This window comes from Mobula hypostoma, chromosome 12, assembly GCF_963921235.1.
Source record: "Mobula hypostoma chromosome 12, sMobHyp1.1, whole genome shotgun sequence".
NCBI classification, from domain to species: domain Eukaryota; kingdom Metazoa; phylum Chordata; class Chondrichthyes; order Myliobatiformes; family Myliobatidae; genus Mobula; species Mobula hypostoma.
The window spans coordinates 81965693-81989851 of NC_086108.1; the positions used below are offsets into that span (position 1 = coordinate 81965693).

The 24159-nt window shown below is 39.9% G+C and overlaps 2 protein-coding genes across 3 annotated transcripts in view; one reads left to right on the top strand and one right to left on the bottom strand.

Annotated features, from left to right (window-relative positions):
- Positions 1 to 1062: 1062 nt before the first annotated feature.
- On the bottom strand, positions 1063 to 22043 carry pcsk9 (proprotein convertase subtilisin/kexin type 9). 2 transcript variants are annotated; one of them, XM_063064488.1, is made up of 13 exons: positions 21971 to 22043; positions 21687 to 21800; positions 17374 to 17565; positions 15764 to 15887; positions 15058 to 15191; positions 13551 to 13692; positions 10536 to 10732; positions 9647 to 9830; positions 8814 to 8984; positions 7888 to 8036; positions 6763 to 6940; positions 4511 to 4674; positions 1063 to 3887 (listed from the first exon to the last, which is right to left on the bottom strand). In XM_063064488.1, the coding sequence occupies exons 2-13, from the start codon at positions 21771 to 21773 to the stop codon at positions 3714 to 3716; spliced, it is 1896 nt and encodes a 631-aa protein (XP_062920558.1). In that variant the 5' UTR covers positions 21774 to 21800; positions 21971 to 22043; the 3' UTR covers positions 1063 to 3713. The 2 variants fall into 2 exon arrangements, with proteins under 2 accessions (XP_062920558.1, XP_062920557.1); XM_063064487.1 differs by lacking the exon at positions 21971 to 22043 and having other exon boundaries at positions 21687 to 21912.
- zgc:114041 (uncharacterized protein LOC574425 homolog) overlaps positions 15124 to 24159 on the top strand; it is a 73846-nt gene continuing 64810 nt past the window's right edge. The window contains exon 1 of the mRNA XM_063064491.1: positions 15124 to 15213. The gene's annotated coding sequence lies outside the window, so the exon portion shown is untranslated. The remainder of the gene's footprint in view (positions 15214 to 24159) is intronic.

Here is a 24159-nt window from a genome sequence, read left to right on the forward strand (position 1 = left end):
GTCTGCACTCCCGGTCAACCAGATTAATTTTTCCACTATTGGCTGTTGTGACTTCAGCCTAGGCTGTGAATTTCCATCTCTCTTTGATATTCCTAGAAACAAGCTTTAACCAAACTTTCAATTATTTGCCCTAACCCCTCTTCATATGATTCAATTTTTGTTAATGGTCTTCAAAGGCCTTTTGTTCCATTGTGGATGAGTATGCTGTTTAGAAATGCCTTTAATAACCCTGGCCTCTTAATTTCTCCATTGCTGTGCTCTCATTATAGTGCTATTGATGATTTAGGTCATATTAATTGGAAGTCCATATAAATCTTTACTCCTGGTTATGCTTCAATCCTTTCAAACCCTCTAAAATCCACTCTTCAATTTGGCTTTTAAACAACCCTTCCTTATGGCTCTGATTTTGTTCTGCTATGTTGAAAATGCTCTTTAAATGTTAATTGTTTTGACACTGGCTTTCTTCAATTGAAGACAATATATTTGCAAAAAAAGCAGGAGTTTGTATTTACAATCTCATCCTCAAGACATCCTGTATTAAATATGTTACTGACATTTAAGTTTACTTTAATTTGAAGGTATTATGCAAGCAGAATTTTTGTAAGGACTAGCATGATCTCATACCCTGTATTGAGATTTTTAAAAATTATTACCTTATGATGAGAGGTAAATGTCAAGCCAAGTGGATGAAAGAAAATTTGAGGGTTATGTTGAAGAGAAGGCTTGGATTCATCTTGGTTAAACAGTTGGCACGACATCATAGGCTGAAGGACCTGTACTGTTCTATATTCAGAGCATCTCTGATCTCTGAGTCTGAATTGTCAGCCTAGATTCTTAAAGCCACAAAATAACTGGTGTGTGAAAAAGAAACTAAATAGCAAGCAAGTCTTTCGGATAATAGATCCCTTGAATATAAAAATTTTGAATGCCAAAATTGTACTTTGACCTTTTGTAAGGGAAGCAGAATTCCTTTAATGATATGGACTGTGATGGTGTAAATACTTGAAAAAAGCATTGCAGTTCTGGTTGAACTGAGACCAAAGTTAAGTGGTCACATGGTAGTCCTGTACTAAGCAACAATATTGTTCCATGGATTATTCATGTGCAATTTTATATAACTGCCAACATAGTCAGCAGAAGGGCAGTTTGGAACACTACTTGATTTGTAGGATATAAAGACTTAGAAAAAGTTTATTACCACCAAATTTTGGCCATATTAGGCACAGGATTGTTTGTATTAACGTGTAACTGCTATTTTGAAAACCTGACAGTGAAGTATTCTGAGACGTCATCTGTCCACTTCCTTCCAGAAATGCTGCCTAACCCACTGCATTCCTCCAGCAGCTTGCCTTTTGCTCCAGATTACAGCATTTGTGTTCTGTTGTCTTCTGCTTAGTTGTCACATTGGTCATATCTATAAACTAATAACAGTTTTCAGCATCACTTGAAACCAAATGCAATTTATCTTGGTAATGTCAGTCGATCTCTGGTGAAGGAAAAAGATGACCATTTTATTGATATAAAGCAGTTTTAGCTTTATTAACATGTGTAATGTATACAAAACAGTACAAAAAAGTATAAAATCATATTCTCAAAAATATTTACAGATGTTGGTAGCAATAAAACCTGGTGGGATTTTGAAATAGTTTGGTGCTAACTTTCTGTGTATATACACAATGCTTTTACTATTGGATGTCCTATCCCTTTCGTGTACAGTGAATATTAATGCCTACAAGGTTATAATGCAGGTAAGAAATTCAGCATATTATAAGCTAATAAAATTCAGTTCAGCTATCACTCTAAACCTTTATTTATCCATTAAAGTGTGAATTACAAGCATTGATTATTCAGAATTATGAAAAATCTAACCTGCCAAAAAATGAAGTTCTATTCCAATGAAAGCAAGTTCCTTCACATATGCAGAATTGGGTTAATTGGATTTCATAATTACGAACTTTGTTCATAAGGAAACTTGCAATAGTCGATTTTCATTTTGACTGCATTTTATTTCATCTGTTCTCTCCCTCTTCGGGCATTCACTGAGACTAAGGTGCTTGTAAACTTGTCCCTCCTCCAAGTTATTTCTATTTTCAGCATAATTGAGAAGAGAGGACATCAGATGATCTAATCAAGGTGAGCTCGTCTCCACAGTGAATCAATTCCAGTAAATACGTGATCTTTTTATGTCTTTCATCCAATGTGCTTGGGGGAAAATTCATGTGCACATTCAAATCTTGGGTTTTTCTATTCCGTAAACACCAGCCTCATTTTCAGAACTGTAATTACAATCTGTGTGTTTTAAAGGGTGTGATTGTACATCCACTGCACTAGTAGCCAGGTATCTTCCCTTAATGCCAAGCAGTTACATGATGACTGAGTATTAAAGGCTGTTGAAAGTGCTTGAGGCTCGTCTATGGTGATGAGTGTCCATGACTAGAAATAACAGGTAAGAGACATTCACCTTTTTGAATTATGTCACAGCAATGGATTGGTTTATCTGTGGGAAGCAAATGAGCTGCTCACACTATAAAGATATCAAAAGTACAAAATGAGTAATAGAAATGGTCTTTTCACTGTTTGAGTATAAATGTAGTTTCTTTATAGTTTGTTTTAGTCTGACAGTTCAAACACGTTCAATAAAGAAACTAGATATTGTTGAAATTCCATGTCTTCTCCATCCAAAACAAAAGGTGATTAATACTTCCATCACTGCATGGCTGTGTGACTTTTCAGGTTTCAGGAAATTACATATATTTCTCATTGGATGTCCAATAGTTTGGTGTAACATAAACCTTGGTGTTCAGATTAAGAATCAATAACTGATTCATACTGCGAGCACCAGAGCAAGAAAACTGGAAGTTAAGGTTTAATTGAAACCAAATATTTTGTCTTTGTTTCTAAAAAAAAACATATTTTTCCAAATGGCATAATTCTTTGAACGAGTGTGATGTACTAAGGAAACAGTTTCCTTATTTTAATTCTGTATCCCTGAAGAGCCTAATGGAAAGGTTATCCTCCGTTTTGGAACAAGGGTGTTACGACATTATCCACTGTTTACTTGTACAATTGGCTCCAAAAAAATATTTTGAATAAACTTGGCTGTGAATTTTGGAATGTGGTAAGTGAAGCCCCACTGACTTTGATGGACATGTGCCATATTAACGTGTTTGTTCTGGAGTGACCGGACTTTGCCATGAATTTCTAACATCCTAGCTGCATTCAGTAATTATCAGTAAATGTTCATTTTGTGGTGATTCATTGTTATTCTCAACAGTTACCAATGATTATATTAATGCTGACATGCTCTCATAAAACTATTTACAGGTTGATAGTGCCTGAATAAGAAAGCTTTAAACAAGAAAGTATTCTCCCAAAAGGAAAATAAATCAAATACTGTAAACGATAATCCTTTGACATTACCTAAGCTTTGTTCAGACACAAGGATTGGGGAATTTGGCCTGTTTCTTAATTCCACTTGCTGTAAACTATATCTAATTTTAGGAGGAGGGTTTGAGCTCAGTTGTCAGAAAAAGCAATTCACCAGTATTTTGCCCTGATTACATCAACCCTGGTTTTCCAAGCTGGGTAAAATAGAGCTGCCCTTTCCGATAGACTAAACCACAGCAAGACTGCCTGCCTTACAGGAAAAAGGAGAAGTATATAAAATTTGTGAGAGGGGATGAGGGAACACACCAGTGGACATTTTAATCAATCTACAGTTCTCTCCTCTTCTGGCAGCATATGCCAATGGCTGCTGCACCTTTCCCCTTTCCTGTGTAGGATACCACACAGGTGTTGTCCACAGCATATGCTCCGTGAGTGTGTGACCGGTGGGAATATGCACTGCAACCAGTCAGGGTCCAGCCTTCGTCACATGACACCATCACCTGGAAATTAAAGCAAAAAATCAACAAGACATCCAAATCTATTAGTACAGGCAAACTCCTGCCTGGAGGACTAAACCCCTTATTTCAACTCAGCCAGTAGAAATTATGGGATCATGCCAAGCCAGATACTTTTAAAATTACAGGATGGCCAAGTCCAACCAATATAAGTCAAGCAAGCTTAAAAATCAAAACCAAGGTTCCTGATGTTATTTTAAATTAAATAAGAATAATATGCAATTCCCTTAAGAAGGAAATGTAAAATATTCAGTGCAAATTTTTTATTTATTGGTACTATTCAATGCTACTGGTTTTTATGCATCTAATCAGATTTAAGAAGAGCGTTGGCAAATGGGAAATATGTTGCTGCTGTCTCTCAACGAATCAGTGGTTAATATTTGATTTAGATAAATGATCTGGCTGCTTGCCTGGTAACTGCATTATTTTTGCAAATCCATTTAACAATATATAGAAAACAATCCTCGGGTTCAAGATTGTGTTACTCATTGTTTTCCTGTAGAAAATCCACTTTAACAATGGAAATGTTTTGCAATCCCTTTCCTGCATGTCCATCCCTAGAGTAAAGACTTTAGAAAGAACTTTGAATGTTTAGAATATAGTCTTACCTTTTCCATTTGGCCTGTGGAATGTTGTTCCTTCACCTTGCATACAAGACTTGGAGCTCGGCAACAGGTAGCATGTGAGATTGTCTCCTTTTGCCCAAGACACTTCTTGTTTTCATGAGGCATTGTTGTATCACTGAATGCTGAAAGGGAATGGGAGCTGCAGCCTGCGAGCAATAGGAACGTTGTTTATTTCCTTTGGAATCACTTTCCTAAAATGACTTCCAGAAAAAACAACTTCACTGATTCTTTGCATGCATTGGGACTATGCAATGACAGAGCTTCCACGCTAGGACCATCAGACACAAAGGCAGTTACTTCCCCAAGCCATTAGAGTGATCAACAACTCCACCCATTAACCCAGTGCACCATCACTACTTTATCACTCCTGTCAGTCATCTTAGGTGCAGATATTCCTGTACCCAGAGTCACATTATGTACATACAATCAGTCTATGTATAAGCTAATCTTATGTATTTAAGTTTATTGTATTTTTATGTTCATGCTTTTTTTTTTATACTGCATCAGATCCGGAGTAAGTCATTTCACTCTCCTTTATACTTGTGTGTTGAAGAATAACAATAAATAATCTTGAATCTTAGGAAGTTAGTCAAATTATTCCTCTCAGTTTAAAGATTTTTTTATATATATAGCTACATAGGACTGTTCATGTTCCATGTAGTTTAAGATTTTCCAAAGCTCTGAAGTATGTGTTTCACGAGGATTGTGTACGGACTGTGAAGCCTCTATTATTGATGAAATACATCGGGTTTCTCCAACACAATTCTGCAGAATGCACAGGTTGTATGAGAGTAATTAAGTTATTATTCAAGAGGCTGCACAGTGCCTTACAGTCACAATTCTGTTTAGCTAAAGGATACTGCTTCACTCCCACTTTATTTTATAAATCACTGAAGGGGTTTGGTGGAGCTTCATCTCCCCTCTGTGTATTCCTGTTCATCTTTTCCCAACATTCCCATCTCTCTGATCTGAGCTTTCAAAGTCTGAGGCCACAGCAAAGGCAACATCTTTGTAATTAGAAAAAGAAAATGCTGGAAGCTGTCAGCAGTTCAGGCAGAATCTGTGGTTAAGCATCAGTTGTTTTTCTATCCATAGATGCTGCCTGACCAGCTGGGTGTTGCTAACATTTAGTGCTATTTCAAATTTTAAAACTATACAGACATTTGATTTTCAAAATGCCGGTTTGATTGACCATACAGAACCCATAAGCCAGAATTATTTAAGCCAAGGATCACTATCAATAGCTTTAAAATTATGTTTCTGAAGATCAGTTTCTACCTAAATGATACCTGTTTGATAGAGCATATATGTACAAGATTAACCTAAAATCTAGCTCATAATCTATTGATCAATTTTGTCTCTAGTGATCGACCATTAACTTCATCTCGCCACCATATAGGCACTGGGCTTTCATGGCTGTTCAGCAAAAGTGGCCAGCGTGATGCCTAACTCCAAATAATCCTGGAACCTCCAGCCATGGCACTGTGAAACAGGAAGTGCATGCAGGCACCCTGAATGGATTATAGCAAGACCAGTAATTATACTCATTGTCTCAGTGCAGAGTTGAATCTGGAACCTGCACACAATTTGGTACAATTATCCACCTCTGTTCCTTGACAAAAATTGGCAAAACTCATCTGCTCGGCTCTTTGAATTCATTCCTAACGTTTGAACTTGATTGTTCAGACTATAATACATAGGAACAGAATTAAGCCATTTGAGTATGTTCCACCATTCGATCATGGCTGATTTATTTTTCCTTTCAACCCATTCTCCTTCTTCCTGTAACTTTTGATGCCCTTACTAATCAAGAACCTATCAACCTCTACTTCAACAACAGGAATTCTGCAGATGCTGGAAATTCAAGCAACACACATCAAAATTAACCTCTACTTCAACTCTACCAAAAACACTTGGCCTCCACAGGCTTCTGTGGCAATGAATTCCACAGACTCACCAACCTCTACCTAAAGAAAGCCCTCCCCCTTTGTGTTCTAAACAGACATCCTATTCTGAGGCTATTCCCCTCTGGTCCTAGACTCTCCCACTATTGGAAACATCTCCATTTCTACCCTATTTGGGTCTTTCAATATTCAATAGGTTTCAATGAGATCCCCTTCATTCTTCTAAACTCCAGCAAGTATAGGCCCAGAGCCATCAAATGCTTGTTATAGATGTCAGAGTTAGGACATCTCTCACTCCCATACAGCCACATTTCTCAGGACGTTGCTTACCAGTGAGGACAAAGTCCTTGTGTGGACAGCCTGCCATTTGTGTGGTGCCGTCATCAGCCACTGAACTTGCGTTGACGAGGCATTCAGTTCTTGGCCAAGTGCAGCACCTGGCAACTGCATAAACCCCACGACTCCCAACAGCATTATGAGCGACACACTTCTTCTTGCCTTGGTCTTCCTGGGATATTTATGTAGAATACAAAGAGAATTTCATTTACAAGGAAACAGATGACCTGAATTACCAAAAATTGCCACTGCAATTGCAGGAATTATTTTTAACACGGACTTTGAAGTTGGCATTTAAATGCAAGTAGTACTGTTTTTTAAGGTTGTTCCAGTAAAATGATCGTTTCAAAATCCCTAAATCTAATGTTGCTAATACCCTTGGAAGCCTGTTCTCCCTTGATAATAAATCTAGAGTAGGCCCTCTTCAGCAAAGGTGATTGTCAAATAAGACTTAAGTATAATCTTCTGTTGTTAATCTATTGGCACTGTTGTAAACAGTCCTCCCCAGTAAACCTCATAACGAATTCCAGCACTCTGAATACATTCTCCAGTGTCTTGGTGCTTATACAACATGCAACCAATCAAGCATGAGGAGCAAGTAGCAAAACACGAAGTTTTGAGGCTATGGAATTTCTGCCCTCTTGTTCTTTCACAATGATTTATTGGGCAAAATACAGGTGGTTTGCATTGGGATGCTGAACTATTTAACAATAGTAATAAACTGATGCACTGGGAAGAGGGTAGAGCACTGGTTGGGGAGCCAGGGTACACCATGTGCTCTACCCTGATCCACTACTCATCACCATTAAGTTGCATTCAATTTGCTGAAACTGTCTGATTTATTTAGACCCAATTCTGAAAGACTTTTTTTTAAATACTGGGAAGTTGGTACCGTACTTTACCACCATAATGTGTTATGACCTGCCTTCATCTATTAACCACAATTTACCACCATTGCCCTTATTGCATCCACAAAATGTGTTTTAACATTCTAGTATCAACTCAATATCTGCATCCATCATTTTCTCCCTAGCCTTTGTTGATGTTCCCTTTTCTATTAGTCATTGCAATTGAGATCGTGATCAATATGTTGCAATGTGAACTTTCTCCATGTTTTACCTCTATATGTTCCCCTCTTCTCTTTCCATTTTTTGAGAAACTTGAACAACTGAACATTTCCTCATTCTTGTCACAGTGCACTGTAGCTTTGGCTGAGTGTGCAAGCCCTGATATCTTTGACCACACGGTCCTGCACAACAGCTGGTTCTCTGTAAACAGATGGCACATCAAAGTTCAAAGTGAATTTATTATTAAAGTACACATGTCACCATATACAGCTGTGAGTTTCATTTTCTTCTTGCCGCCATACTGAATAAATCTATAATAGAATAATAACCATAATAGAATCAATGAAAGACTGCACCAACTTGGGTGTTTAACCAGTGAGCAAAAGATGCAAGGTGGCCCTGGTGAACCATGGCAACAGTTTTCAGTCTATGTACATCCTTTAATAGCCTTGCTGTACCTGCCACATTACCTTTTGTTAGAACCACATCCAGATGTTGTGGTTCATCTGTTAGCAAATGGCACACTCTTATAACAAAAGGAAATGAAGGGATTAGAGGAGGTAACAATACAAGCTAATTGCACAGACCAAACAAAGTGCAGGAGTGTTAGGCATGAAAGTGAAAGTTGCTCTCTTAATTTCTTAGGGAACTTTACAATTAAATGACTTGCTGAATCTGAATTATTGAGAATCTCCTCAATCATTGCAGGGAATGGAGGGAAGTGGATCATGTACAGGCAGAAGAAATTTAGTTTAATTCAGCATAATGTTTGGTACAAACATCATGAGCTGAAGGTCCTACTCCTGAGCTGTACTGTTCTATGCTCTTTGTGTTTTCTAGATGTAATTCAGAAGTGGTACAACAGATTACTAATGACACATGCTAATCTACATGTTGGAATTTTGTACACTTACTACTTTTTACAATTAATTCAAATAGATAATATTGAAACTGAATCGGTATTTGCTGTTTACTCACCTGTTAGTACAGGCGAAGACAATCTTGCAATTCTGTTGGGCGTGACTAAACGCTGATCCTCTGGAAACCAGATGTCATTGATTGCTTTCTTTGTGGAATAATGAATTAGTCTCTGGCGTAGTTCAGATACTGTGATGTTAGGGTCAGTGCTCATTATCATCGCCGAAATGCCTACAGAGGAAAAAGCAAGTCAAAAAGGTATCCAATGAATAACATCAACTTTTTTTTAATGGTTTCAGTAGATGAGATAAACTGGACCACGTAATTGCCTCTGACAAAAATGTGCTGTTGGGAGCAGAAAAGGACACATGGATGTCCTCCGACTTGGTCATTCAAAAGATATTAAAATACAAGATTATGAACATGCTTATACACATCCATTGTATTCAATATTTAGGATGGACCTGTGTTTTTTCTCAAAGCTGGCAAATTTAAGGTGCTGGATGTGGGGCACAGAGCCTTTCGCCTAGAGGAAAGGCTGTAAATTTCTCTTGTACCTGATAGTAAGAACAGAAGAGTAACAGCCCAAGGAACAACTGTAGGTTTATCTCCAGTGACAACATTTAATAAGAATTAAGTTATTAATTGTGCTCCAGCGTGATCACTACAGACAAGAGCTGCAGAGTGAGGAGATCTGAACAAGAAGCTGTAAAAGTGTCCACCTTGGTTGTCAAGCCCTGGGCCACACATTTCCACAGGAATGTGACTGAATCTGGCAGCTGGCATGGAAAATGGAACCTGTGCATCCCAAAAGGCTGTGTCAACTTTCCATGAGGCAGTGGCTATTTGAGCACTAGCATTTCATCAGTCCCACCGCCATCAGCGCTGTGTACCTGCCACTTGAGCTGCTGCCTGCGATGTTCCGCTATTCGAGGTGAAGCACGTGACACAATCACTAGAAGCACTGACAATGTCATCGCCAGGAGCAAAAAGATCAACACAACGACCGAAGTTAGTTCCTAGGGTTCCACTTGTGGTCGGCTGATTGTCACGATTTGTGGCACCTACAGTGATGACCTGAAAAAGATAATGAAGTGGTCATTTTTATTTATTTAGGGATACAGCATGCTAATAACCTAACAAGCCCACAACATACCCAATTAAATTCATGTGACCAATTAACCATATGTCCTTGGAACATGGGAGGAAACTGGAGCACCTGGAGAACATACAAACTCTTTCCAGTTCCTGTATAATATATCTGATACTTTGTTCACTTTTATGTTGCTTGGATATGACATCTCCATCCATTAGTTGTAATTAAAATAGTTTTCAAATCCTCCTCCATCCAAATCAGCTTGACTTGATATAATCAGAACATTTTTAAACTTTTTAAGCTAACTATTAACCTTCCTGTTTTAGGAATTCTGCTGTATGCCCTCCTTAGGCTATTAAGCCAGTAAAGCAGTGCAAGGGACAGGCAAATTGACTGATGTAAATCATTGGCAAGTGAAGATTTTAAAAAAGCATAGGGTGAGCAGTTATAAATATAAGCATGTAAACCATGCCCATTTTAAACACAGTGTATACAATACAAACACAGCATATACAACCATAGGAAGGGGCACTTTCCAAGAACCCTTCACTTCTACACCCCAACAACCCTGGGTTGTCAATGATTGTGTAACGCTGAGACGCAAAGTTCAATCCTAATACCTGTAAGTTTCCTTAAACCAACTGAACTATCAACCCTGCTCGTTGCAGTCAGAAAGACAAATGTACCTCCGGTTCTGAGGCAGGTGAATACAAACAGGCGTCATCCTTGTAATTTCCTGCAGCTGCGATCAATGCTACGCCTGTCCATGCTAATTGTCTGCAGGCTGAGTTCAGAGTCTGACTAAATCTTCCAGCGAAGGGCAACAGCACAATTACAGGTTGGTAAGGCTGAACCATCAGAGTTTTCCTGATGAACTCCAAACCTAAAAAGTAGAGGCAGAGTAATTATCTTTCGAGTCTCCTCCTCCTCAATTTCTGTCCCACCTGCTCAGATCTCAGTTCTGGCAATGGAATGAATTCAGATTCTGTTAACTCTTATGGATAAAAATGCACACCTCAATTTTAACAGAACGACAGGATTTTCTCTTTGATTTGAATACACTGTCTGTTAGAAGCTGTAAGTAGAAGGCAGCCTATCAGGGGTCAGAAGATGTTTATCTGTGTGAGTGGTTAGAGAGGAAGGAAGGGAGTTTGCTTTGCTGCTTTGTTCTGCCGAGCATTGTGGGTATGCTCTGTTGGTGCCAGAATGTGTGGCGACACTTGTAGATTGCCCCCAGAACACCCTCTGCTGTGTTAGCTGTTAGTCCAAAATGATGCATTTCACTAGGTTTCAATGTATGAGATACAGTGCCTATAAAAAGTATTCACCTCTCCCCGCCCCCTGAAACTTTCATGTTTTATTGTTTTACAACATTGAATCACAGTGGATTTAATTTGTCTTTTTTTGACACTGATCAACAGAAAAATACTTTTTCGTGTTAAAGTGAAAACAAATGTCTACAAAGTGATATAAGTTAATTATAAATATAAAACAAAATAATTAATTATGTAAGTATTCATTCCCTTCAAGTCAGTATTTAGCAGATGCACCTCTGGTAGCAATTACAGCCTTGAGTCTGTGTGAGCAGGTCTCTATCAGCTTTGCACATCTGGACACTGCGATTTTTCCCTATTCTGCTTTACAAAACTGCTCAAGCTCTGTCAGCTTGCATGGAGAATGTGAGTGAACAGCTCTTTTAACTCTCAATTGGATTGCGGTCTGGACTCTGACTTGCTCACTATAGGACATTAACTTTGATGTTTTCATGCCATTCCTGTGTAGCTTTGGCTTTATGCTTGGGTCATTGTCCTGCTGGAAAACAAATCTTCTCACAAGTCGCAGTTCTCTTGCAGACTGCATCAGGTTTCCTCCAGGATTTGTGTGTATTTTGCTGCATTCATTTTACCCTCTACCTTTACAAGCCTTCCAGAACCTGCAATGAAGCATCCCCACAGCATGATGCAGCCACCACCATGCTTCACAGTAGGGGTGGTGTGTTTTTGATGACGTGTGGTGTTTGGCTTACAACATAGTGTTTAGTCTGATGGCCAAAAAGCTCAGTTTTGGTTTTATCAGACCATAGAACCTTCTTCCAGCTGACTTCAGAGTCTCCCACATGCCTTCTGGCAAAATAGCTGATATTTCATGTGTTTTTTTTAACAGTAGCTTTCTCTTTGCCAGTCTCCCATAAAGGTGTGACTGGTGAAGCACCCGAGTAACGGTTGTTGTATGTGCAGTCTCTCCCATCTCAGCCACTAAAGCCTGTAACTCCCTCAGAGTTGTCATAGGTCTCTTGGTGGCGTCCCTCACTAGTCCCCTTCTTGCATGGTCACTCTATTTTTGAGGACAGCCTGCTCTAGGTAGATTTACAGCTGTGCCATATTCTTTCCATTTCTTGATTGACTTAATTCAGTGACTTTTTCTTGTATCCACCTCCTGACTTGTGTTTTTCAAAACAACCATTTTGTGCAGCTGCTTGGAGTGTTCATTTGTCTTCATGGTGTAGTTTTTGCCAGGACACTGACTCACCAGCAGTTGGACCTTCCAGATACAGGTGTATTTTTACTACCATCAATTCAAACACCTTGACAGCACACAGGTGATCTCAATTTAACTAATTGTGTGATTTCTAAAACCAACTGGCTACACCAGTGATGATTTGATGTGTCATATAAAGGGGGTGAATACTTAGGCAATAAATTATTTTGTATTTTATATTTGTAATTAATTTAGATCACTTTGTAGAAATCTGTTTTCACTTTGACATGGAGTTGAATACTTTTTATGGACACTGGGTATTTAAACTGGAGTCTTGAATTTTGAGTACACTGGTGTGAAATGCAGGAAAACCAGCTCCCAAGCCAGTTGTGTCAAAAGCTCAATTCAGGGAAAATGATACAAGAAAAATGGAGCAGGCAGGGTGATCAGTACTAAAAGGTGGCCAAGCTTCAGAGAAACTAATCATTGCCATGGTATAAAATGGCTAATATCAGGGCACAAAATGGTGAACTTTTCTGGTTTTAAGAATAACATTATTTTTGAAATGTGATCATAAAATTAAAAACTAAAACTAAAATTGCTAATATCAGGTATGCCCCCACCAAAGGTGCAAAGTTCACTATCAGGACTTTGATCTCTAAAAGCTGTTCCTGCAAAAGCATACTCTCCTATGGATTTGTGAATGTACACCTAATGCTAGAACTGTGCAACAGAGCGGAAACACTTCCACAGAAAGCTCCTAGATGTCCCACGTACAAGACTGATCCTGCCATTTTAAAAGTGATGGCATTTAGGTCCACATTCAAATTATGAAGAAAGGTGCATATATATGGTCCAGTTTAACATTTAAAAAAAAGGAAAATATCAAAAATCATAACATTAATAGATAAATTTATTTTTGTGAATTAGTTGTCTCCTCAACTCTGTATTCCACTCTTCAGTTCTTTTATTCAAAATTATTCTCATTTGGCTTCAGTCCTTTGAAACTGTTTTATATTTTTCTCTGGCCTCCTTGTAAACCAAGCCCTGATAATTTGGAGATGTAAATTATTGTGCAAATTTTGTATAAAGATCACTGTAATCTGGGCAATAAAGTAAATGCAAGAATGACTTGATACTGTTCACCCTGTTTCCTCCCTCCCTGGCATAATCCCAATATAGAAAGCTATTCAGTTATGTCCCAATATAAAGACACTACTCACCCGCCAGTGCTCCACTTACAGTACCCCTTCCCTGGCAATTAAGAATTCTCACAGTGCGGATATTGGCTCCTTTGGCAACACCAGAGTCGCGCCCACTAACCACACCCGCAGTGTGAGTTCCGTGGCTATCGCATTTACTAGCCTGCAGGAAAAAGAAGGCAAAACCATCTGGTCATTGGAGAAGCTCTTGAGCGGGAGCCAGATACTACAACTCAGTCTGTGCACCAACAGAGAAATGCAAATAACTTCCACCACAGTGTTACTCTACACTGCGTCAAGAAGTACCGCCACAAAGAAAATAATTTTGTCCCCATGTATGTTGCTTATCAATTTTTATGGGGCAATCATTATCGTTCCCGGCAAAGGTTATGAAAATGGAATTGATAGTACTATTAGCAGTGATTAAGCATATTTACATGGAGCACTGCTACAAGAAAACAGCATCCATCATCATAGTCCTCCACCATCAAGGCCATGATCTCTTCTTGCTACTACCATCCAGCAGGAGGTGTGGAGGCCTTGGGTCCCACACCACGAGGTTCAGGTCTCTGAACCAGAGTGGATAACTTCACACACCACAACTCTGAACTGATCCTACAACCTGCACAATCACTTTCAAGGACTTTTTACAACTCGGGTTCCCAGTATTATTTTTCATTTGCACAATTGTCTTCTTTTGCACATTAGTTGTTTGTCCATCTTTGTTTATGTGTAGTTTTTTAAATAAATTCTATTGTATTTCTTTATTTTCCTGTAAATGCCTGCAATAAATTGAATCTCACGGTAGAATATGGCAACACACATGTACTTTGATAATAAATGATACTTTGACTTAGATTTTCCTCAGGCATTTTAATTTCCTCGTTAGCCAAAGAACTCAAGGATCTTCATCAATGTGGCAAACTGAACCGAGACATTCAGTGATAATACACAAGATGAGCATCTCTAGGGTTTTCTCCACTTCTGACACCACTATGACTTTCTATCAATAGGTCCGTTTTGACAGTGGCACCAGGGACCTATACACAGTGGGAGATGTAGCAGCTCCCCACCCCTCCACTGCCAATAATGTTGGTTTAATCTGCATTTAAAATGCCACTCTGAAAATAGTCAAGTTTAAATTACAATAATTCCCAAAGTAATGACAGTCTCTTGACTACCAACTGCAGCTGTGAAGAAGCCATTCACCACCTTAACTTTAAAGGAAACCAAAAATTGGCAATTAGTTTTCAGTAATGTTTTTAAATGGGGGGGGGCGGAAGTAGAATCCTAAATGCAAGATAGTTTAGAGGGTTTGCTGTGCAAGTACGGGTATGTTAGTAATATTTGGTTGTAGTCTTGAGGTGCGCTTCAATGAATCCTTATCTGCCACTTCCCAGTGATCTTTGGAATAAGAAATTAATTATTAAACCAAGATCCAGTTCCTCTGTTCTTTCTGTACAAATCCCCACCCTGAATCCAATTAATTACTTCATCGAGGTTGAAAATTTCCAAGTGACTGCGTTACCTGGCGGTAAAACCGAGTGCCATCCTCTTCTGGAATACTTTTGAATTCTGTTGCAAAAACTTTCCCTTCAATCTCTCGATGGTTGCTCTGTACACTAGTGTCGAGCAAGTAAACTTCTGCCAGTTCACCATCATCTAATGAAATATGCAGTGAAAGGTTAGTGTATTAAATTACAACCTACCTGGTGAAGGAAAACTGCAAAATGATGTTTTCACACATGGAAATATGATGGGAAATGCCACAAATTGACACTGCAGTGCATCTGCCACTCTCGGATGCCAGTTCACAGCATGAAGTTGGGTTTAGTACAACCGATTGTGAGATTAAATTGTCGTGAATTTTGTTTTGTCGTAGCAGACAAAAATTTTTGCAAGTTGCAGTAAAACATTTGTAAATAATAGTACAGAAGTCGAATAGTTAGGTAGTGTTCATGGACTGTTCACAAACCTGATGGCAGAGGGCAAGACTTGAATGTGGGAGCAAATTCACACTAAAGGAGTGTAGCACAAGGATTTTAACTCTATTGTGGGAATTATTGATTGACATAAAATTGAAAGTGAAATAAAACAATTAATGATTAATATATACAGTACAAGCAAAAACACAATGTACGATTTCCTAATTATGATAAAAGGACAAGTTAGTTTAGCTTATCTATTTATTAGTTACTGAAAGCTCTTTATGCATCAAAATAAAGTGGACTCACTTGGTGGGGTGTATTGTTCTGCTGAGTTTCCTGAAGGAACAATTTCATTTAGATTCCAAGGGATAGTCTGAGCAAACACAGAGGAGTCTTCTTCAATATACTCAACGTGAGGTAAACTCAGAGCCTGTGCAAAAGATGACACAAAAAAGCATTTCTAAATACTGTATTTGTCAGAGAAGAGTAAAATGAATAGAAAGACTTGTATTTGTATAGAATATTTCACAACATCAAAGGGCACTCCAAAAGCAACTTATAACCAATGTACAGTGGTTCTGAAATGTAGTCAGTGTTGCAGTATGGGTAATGTTGCATAATAAACTCTACAAAATGCAGTTTGAAAATGAACAGTCTATTTTTGAGTTAATGTTGGTTGACATATTAGTACTGGAGGGAACACATTGATATAACAATGAGTTATTTGTCCATCAACTTGTAATTCAAAAGTGGGGTATGAAACTAACTGTGCGTCATTCCCTCAGTACTGGGTTGGAGAGTCAGCTATTGATTATGTCACCATGTCTCCAGAGCAGGACATGAATTCATGAGTTTACTCAAAGGTAAAACCTTGTTGTAACCTATAAAAATGAAGGGAATCATTTTGTCTTGGATCCACACTGAATGCAGTAACCAGCCATATATTGTGTATATCAAATGTTTATTGACTTTAATATATTTGTTGAAGCAATCTAAAACCCCTGGAATGAGTTCCTTCAACACTTGGGTACATGTATACATCTGTTCTCCATTCGTATGCTTTCTGTTCGTACAAAGAGGTTGCAATGGTGATCTAATATGCAAATATGTATTGTTCTTAAGATTATGTAAATTGTTTTCTCTCTGCCCTCTTATTTATGTTGGTTTCCAGACATTAATGTATAAATGACACATGTTATGAATAAGAGGAAAGGCAGCAGAAGGCTGACTGACAGGTGACATTCTCCAAAACAGTGTTCTGCTGCAGATTTCCCCAACATGGGACAAAACAGGCCCTTCAGCCCACAACGGTGCACTGACATTTTTTAAACCTACCCCAAGATCGATCTAAACCTTCTGTCCCACATAGCCATTTAATTTTATTTCCTCCATAAGCTTATCTGAGTCTCTTAAATGTCTGCATCTGACATTTACCCATACTTTCCTTGAACCATCTTAAAATTGTGCTCTTGTACTCGCCATTGCCACCCTGGGAAAAAGGCACTGGCTCTCCACCTTATTTATGCTTCTTATCAAGTCATAAGCCTCTTGCCTCTCATTCTTTTTTGCTCCAAAGAAAAAGGCTCTAGTTCACTCAATCTCTCTAGTCGAGGTAACATCCTGGTAAATCTCCTCTACACTCTCTCTAAAGCTTCCACATCCTTCCTATAATGAAGTGAAGTGTACTGAACAAAATACTCCACTACGCAATAACCTCAGCTAGGAATCTAAGCATTGTTATTATACCACCATTTACATGCATTAAACAGTTCAAATGAACACATCAACAGGTAACATTTGGTCCTACCGCTCTGCCACCCTCATATGTAACACATTGCTGCTCCTTGTTCATATTTAACCCACCTCAATCCCCTCTTCCCGAGGGCCCACCCAACACTGAATGAAGGGGACTTTACCAGGTCCAGCATATCACTGCTCATTTTTATGACAAAGCCTTTGAAGACCTCATGGAATACCAGGACAAGTTCAGACATATAGCCATGCTTGGCGGCCTTGTTACGAAGCTTGCGTATGGTGTGCTCTGCCTGGGATTTCTCTGTGTTTTCTTTAAGCACCACTATGTACTGGCCAGGCACCCTCCAAGCATCCTGAAAATACAAATGAGGAGGAGTTATTATAGTTAAGTATTCTTGAAAAAAGGATTCTAATCTTAACTATGAATCAGGACATTGTTTAATTGGTCAGTACTTCAATCTTCTGTTAATTAACCAGACCTTCTGTAGTTCATCACACCACCAAGCAGAAATACTCAATTAATTAATAATGGATTTGATCCCCGAATGAGATGTAATTACAAAATAATTCCATTGTACTTGTTAGAATGAATAACTTTCTGTTCCAACTTGCATTTATAAGGTATATTGCATGTATTAAAGCAAAACAGTTGTGAGAGCTTTATTGAACAACATGTAACACAAGTCTTACAAGGTAATGTAAGATTTGTTTTTATTATTGCATGTGACTCAGGCAAGAATGCACCCTTATGGAGGCTAAGGGGACACCTGAGTGACTTTCTAGATTATTTCAAAGGGCAAAAAAGAGTTATAACATTTGCTGTCATTCTGGAAACAGAAGGAGGAGGCCAATTGGATTTATGAGACTGTTTCACGACATCCTTAAAATCATGGCTCAACCAATCTTGGTGTCAGCACCTTTCCCGCATTCTCTACTGTCTTCTGACTCCCTTGTACTTGTTAGAACTCAACAACTCTGCTTCCAGAACTCTCCGAGGTAGAGGATTCCAAAGAGTCCCAGTACTTTGAAAGAAGAAATATCCCATCATCTGCCTAAAATCGATGACTGTTTATTCTGAAGATATGCCCTTGAGTAATAGATTCCCACCCCACCCCCACCCCCGCTCAGTGTTGATGCTAAGAGAACATTTCACTATCAATTCCCTCACAAAATCTGTTTTTCAAAATCTTTCAGTTTTCTATTCCAGATGAATTACATCTCAGTCTTCCAGGCTCCAAAGAGTATTGCCAAACTGCTCAACCTTTTGAGAATAACCCTTTGTGTATTGTCTCCAATGTAATCACAAGCTTCATTTAGTAGGGAGTTTAGAGTGTACACTATCATTTGTCTCACTGTTAGAGCTGCATCAAAACAATCCTTTTTATAATCCATTGCAAGAAAGACAATGTTCTATTAGCCTTTGCAATTACATACTGTGGTATGCTAATTTCTGTAGATAAATTTGTATTTCAACCTTTTATAATTTCACTCAAATTAAATAATTCCTTTTTCATTCTTTGTTTCATTTCCTTTCAACTTCACATTTCCTCACATTCTCCATCTACCAACTCTTGCTCACTTGATCTATATTCTTTTGCAGTTTCAAAACTCTTCAACCTAGTTATCCTGGTGTCAGCAAATTTGACTACTGTACATTCAATCCTTGCATTCAAGTTACTAACCCCTCATCTGCTGCTTTCTGCCTTCTTTCCCCTTTGTTTCCACTAATCATCCACCAGTCTGCTATTCAGGTCTTCAGTAAAACAGCAGAACAGGATTGGGCCATTCAGCCCATCAAGTCTGCTCCACCATTCTATCATGGCTCATTTATTATCTCTCTCAACCCCACTCGCTTACCTTCTTTTTGTAATCTATGACGCCCTTACTAATCAAGAAACTATCAGCTTCCACTTTAAATATACTCAAAGACTTGGCCCCCACAGCTTCTCCCTCAGGCTAAATAAATTCCTCCGCACCTATTTACGGAAGAATAGATCCTTGTATTCTGAGGCTGTGCCCTCTGGTCCTAGACCCCCTAGTAATGGGAAACATCCTCTCCATGCCCACTGTATCGAAGCTTTTCAATATTCGATAAGCTTCAATGAGATTCTCTTCCCCCTCCCCCCATTCTTCTAAACTTCAGTGAGTACAAACCAGAGCCATTAAACAATTCTAATACACTAACCCTTTCATTCCCAGGATCATTCTTGTGAACCTCCTCTGGACCCTCTCCCATACCACCTTTTGAGAATCCTGCATGAGAACACCCACATTTTGCTCCACATTGAGAGAACAGCCTACACATTCATTCCGTCTATCAAGTTGCATGATCATACACTTTGCTACGCTGTATTCCATCTGCCACTTCTTTACCCATTCTTCTAATTTGTCCTAGTCCTTCTGTAGATTCCCTCTTTCCTCAACACTACTTGCTCCTCCACCTATCTTTCTATTGTCCACAAACTTCGCCACAGAGCCATCATTTCCATCATCTAAATCATTGAATTTAGCACGCAAAGAAGCAGTCCCAACAACAACACCTGCGGAACACCACTAGCCATTGGCAGCCAATCAGAAGAGGCTTGCTTTGCCTCCTTCCAGTCAGCCACTGTTCTATCCATGCAGGCATCTTTCCTTTGATACCAGGGGCTTTTAACTTGTTTAGCCGCCTCATGTGTGGCACCTTCTTAAAGTTCTTCTGAAAATCCAAGTACACAACATAGACAATTCTCCTTTGTCTATCCTGCTTGATATTTCTTCAAAGAATTCCACCGGATTTGTCAGACCTGATTTCCCCTGAAGGAAACTATGCTGATGTTGGCCTATTTTACCATGTTCCTCCAAGAACCTCAGGACCTCATCCTTAATAATGGACACCAGCATCTTACCAACCACTGCAGTCAAGCTAACTGCCCTATAATTTCCTGCCTTTTGCCTTCCTCCCTTATGAAAGAGTGGAGTAACATTTGGAATTTTCTATTCCTCCAGAACTTGCCTGTATTATTCTAAAGTGTGGATATAAAGGCTATAAAGAAATTCCAGCAGATTCAATTCTCTGGAACAACAAACTATCTTCTGGAGGAACTCTTGAGTAGAAGAAGCTGCTTCACTGGTAGATTTCCTCCAACAGATCGTGTGCTGCTCCACATTTCCGCACCTGAATTCAGTCCACTGGTGAGGAATTCAGGGCAGAACACAACATTAATATTGGAAGCACTTACACATCTGGGGCTATTGCCCTCTTCCAAAACAACTAATGAAGGGTCTCTGCCCGTCGACTGTACCTTTTCCAATAGATGCTGCCTGGCCTGCTGCGTTCACCAGCAACTTTTATGTGTGAACCTTTATTTATCCAAAGTTTTCAAGACTTAAATTGGTACTTCTCTTTATTTCAACGCATGCCCCATTAACAACCAACCTTTCTTTGCATAATCTTCTCTTGCATTGTTCGATAATCTGCTTTGCGCTTTTTTTTAATTAGAGGAAAGCCCTCCTGACTTTAGATGAAACTGAGTAATTACTCTAAATGGAAATAAAATTCCGAATAGTCTTAATCGAAATACCTGTGGTCGGTGAAATGCTTTGGGGGGGCGGGGGGCGGCTGAAAGACAACGTTTCTTCCAAAATAAAGAGCCCAGTATCTCTGGCCCAACAATAAAACAGGGATACAGGGTTTTTTTAAAAAATCAATTCCCAATATCTTTCAGCACCACCCTGTTGCAGTCAGTCAGTCTTTTATTGAAACAGCTACTACACCAGATTATCCTGGATGTCAGGAGCGTAACAATAATAAAAGGACTCGGTTAACAAAAACACGGATGGTACAGACAGCTATGGGGGAGCAAGGCAGAACGGTCAGCAGAGGGGCACACCCAACGTTGCATGAGATACATTATCACTGAGCTGAAACGTTAACTGTTCCTCTCTCCGCCTAAGCTATCTGACCTGCTGGATAATTTTCGGCATGTTCTGCTTTTGTTTGAAACTTCCAACATCGAAACAATCGTTTATAGATGGGTTATTGCTGATGACCCCATGTCAACACGTCCCCCTATTACGTTACTTTTGCCGAATTACCGTTTACCAGCATTCATTGTTGCGGACGCACAGAGCGTCCGGAGTTAGGATAGAGCCAACAATTTGAAACCTTCTAGATAATCTAACTTTAATTTACGTTTTATTCGGACCCAAGCAAGAAGCAGTTTGCACATTTTTGCCCACTTAAGAAACGAACCACAAATATGAAGTGTACATAGTTCGCTTTCTTCCTCGGCCACATCCTTCACTCGCTTCATCAATGAGGATGTCGCCTCGCACAGAAAGATTTCAAGCTGAGAAGCAAAGTTTGAAGCAAAAGCGCGCACAAATGGCGGGGTTGGAACATCGTTATAAAAGTGGAAACAGTGAAATGCTCTTAAGACACGAGATAAACTGAAGAACTGCAGAATGCGGAGAAACTCTAGGCGGAGCTTACTATGTTGGAACGGTGGAAGGGTGCAGGTTTGTTCTGATTCCTCCTCTCAGCAAAAGAACCCGGGAGAGTCTCCCCTTCATCGATCATCTGCTCCCCTGCAAAGTCCGACGCAACCTGAAAAGATGCAGAGCAGAAGAGAATCAGTAACCGCGCCGAGAAGCAGCCCATACTGGAGAGCGTGTATGAGAGCGGCTGGTGAGATGTGGGACAAAAGTTCTTATCCCTGCGAAAGCTGGTGGTAGACTCGTTCAGTGGTTTCTGGTACATGGTGCCGGTTTATATACCTGTGCAGACAGGTGTGAGCTCGCCAGCCCCGCGTCATTAGGGTCCCTGAGCTGAGAATCACGCCACCGCTTACACATCGGACCATCCATTCATATCAATCGTTACCTGACGGAGGAAAGCCCACAGCGATCAAATTACAAAGAAGGAACCGGGAAAGACAGCCCCTTTTCAATCAATAGGCCTCTAATCCCTCCAAATTGACGTCGCAGTACTGTTTGAACATCAACCTTGCTGCCCAAGGCGAGAGGAAGTGCTTTCAAATAAATATTATTCCCTCCTCTAACACCTGGCTATTTTCTGTTGTGCACATTATTTTGAAAGAATCTAAAAAATATGTGCGGGAAACTTGTGAGGCTTATCTGTGGTGGGGGAGAGGATCCTGTTGGCACTGGCCACACCTGGAAAGGAACGCTCATTGGTGAGCTGAGGTTAAACAACAAAAAAATCCCTTTACTGTGGGGTCTTCACCTTTCTTCTACCTCCAGAACTGGCAATCTACCTGGACCTCTAGATCTGGTCTCTTCCCCTCTCTGGATCTATTCATTGCTAATGGTCAACACGCCAATGACTGTCTCATTTTTCCCTTTCCTCTTACTGACTCTAACTTCCCCACCTCTGTCACTGGTTCAATAAGAACCAAGCCCACGAATGTGATGTTGTGATGGACTGGCAACCTCAGCTGTATCTGCCTCCCAAGCACCCCCTCAAACCTCTTCCCATCACCGCAGATTTCCTAGTCACATACCTTCCTCAGATTTTCCCTGCATAGCATCCAGTTTTCCAGTTTCCCCGCCTTGCACATCCCCCTTCTATCTCCTGCCCAAGGGCCCCAAGCAAGTGTGCAGGGACAGAACCATAGTCTCAGCCTGCCCTTGTCCCAGCAAATATATTTCCTCCTATCCTGATTCCTGTCCTGTTCTTTCCCATCAGTGACCTCTCAGGAGCTCTCTGCCATTTTGACAGTTTCCTGTTTCCTAGTCCCCAATCAGCTCATCTTTGTCATGGATATGCAATGTGTCTGGAAGTCCACCTCTAATTTTTCTTTGAACAGAGGGCCTTCCATGAATGCATTCATTCGCTTTGCTGAACTACTCCTAACATTGAACAGGTACTCACATTCTCCAGATCAAAGGTGTAACGAAGGGAACTTGCATGGTCTTGAGCTCTTTGTGAGATGCAAGCAACGATATGTCTCAGGCCACTCCCGTACCTCTGTGGAACTGTGACTGCATTGAACTGCCTCCTGTCTTCTTACTAATTCAAGAATGTTTCATTACTTTGCTGTCGGTCTTCACACTGCTCTCACCTTCATGTTGTGGATTTTTGACTTTTCCCTTCACTTTCTGGATGTTGGCTTAAGCCAGGTCTTTATGTTTTGACTCTTGGCTGGGTCACCCATGCCAAACAGGTCAAAAGGTTGAGGTCTGACTGAGAGGGGTTTTCTGGTCCTCTGAGTTTGGGGGTTCACCTCAGGGCTAACAACCCTGACTGGTCAAAAATGAATTATTGTTACAGAAAGAGCAATGAAGAATGTCTGTGGATGGTATGATGGCCAAGACAGAGGTGGAGGACCTTCATTGCTGCCCTAAACACCAGTGGCATGACAGGAAGTAAGCGAATAAGTTATCTTATCTCTGTTATCCCTGCGCTCAGCAATATTCCCCCTAGACAGAGCAAGGACAGAAGTTTTCCTCTTCTTCATTGTTCACCATCCAACCCCACCACCCGCTTTCATTCAATGGATAAATATTCACAATTTCCACTAGCTCAAATAAGATTACCTCTCCCCCCCCCCACACCCTTTCCCTTCAGCAATCCAAAGGTGCCATTGCCTTTCCCATGAACCCACAGGAATTTTATCACCTGTCCTTTCACCTTTTTCCTTCCCACCACCCAGAGATCCAGGCAGTCCTTCCAAGAGGAATAGTGTTTTTTTTGCATTTCTTCCAATCTGGTGTTGGGCATTCTGTGTTCACCATGTTGTCTCCTCCGCGAAGCAGCTCTGCTTTGTCTCCAGGTCCGACCCTGAAGTTGCAGTTCCTGCCACTTCTCCATCCTTTCTCTTTCTCTGTGGTCCTCTGCTGTTCCAAAAAGGCTCAATGTGAGCTTAAGGACCAGCACTTCATCGCTATCTTGGCAAATTGCAGTCATTGGGACTCAGTGTTAAGCTAAGCCATTTTCAGTCTCA

Excerpts from the sequence above, each read along its gene's own strand:
- pcsk9 (XM_063064487.1), bottom strand. The coding sequence starts at position 21,854 with ATGGGCTGCTTCTCGGCGCGGTTACTGATTCTCTTCTGCTCTGCATCT. Across the intron at positions 15,888-17,373 it reads GCAGTGATATGCTGGACCTG|GCTCTGAGTTTACCTCACGT; the intron begins GTAAAGTCCCCT and ends TCTTTTGCACAG. Across the intron at positions 8,037-8,813 it reads GTCTTCGCCTGTACTAACAG|AGAACCAGCTGTTGTGCAGG; the intron begins GTGAGTAAACAG and ends ATCTGTTTACAG.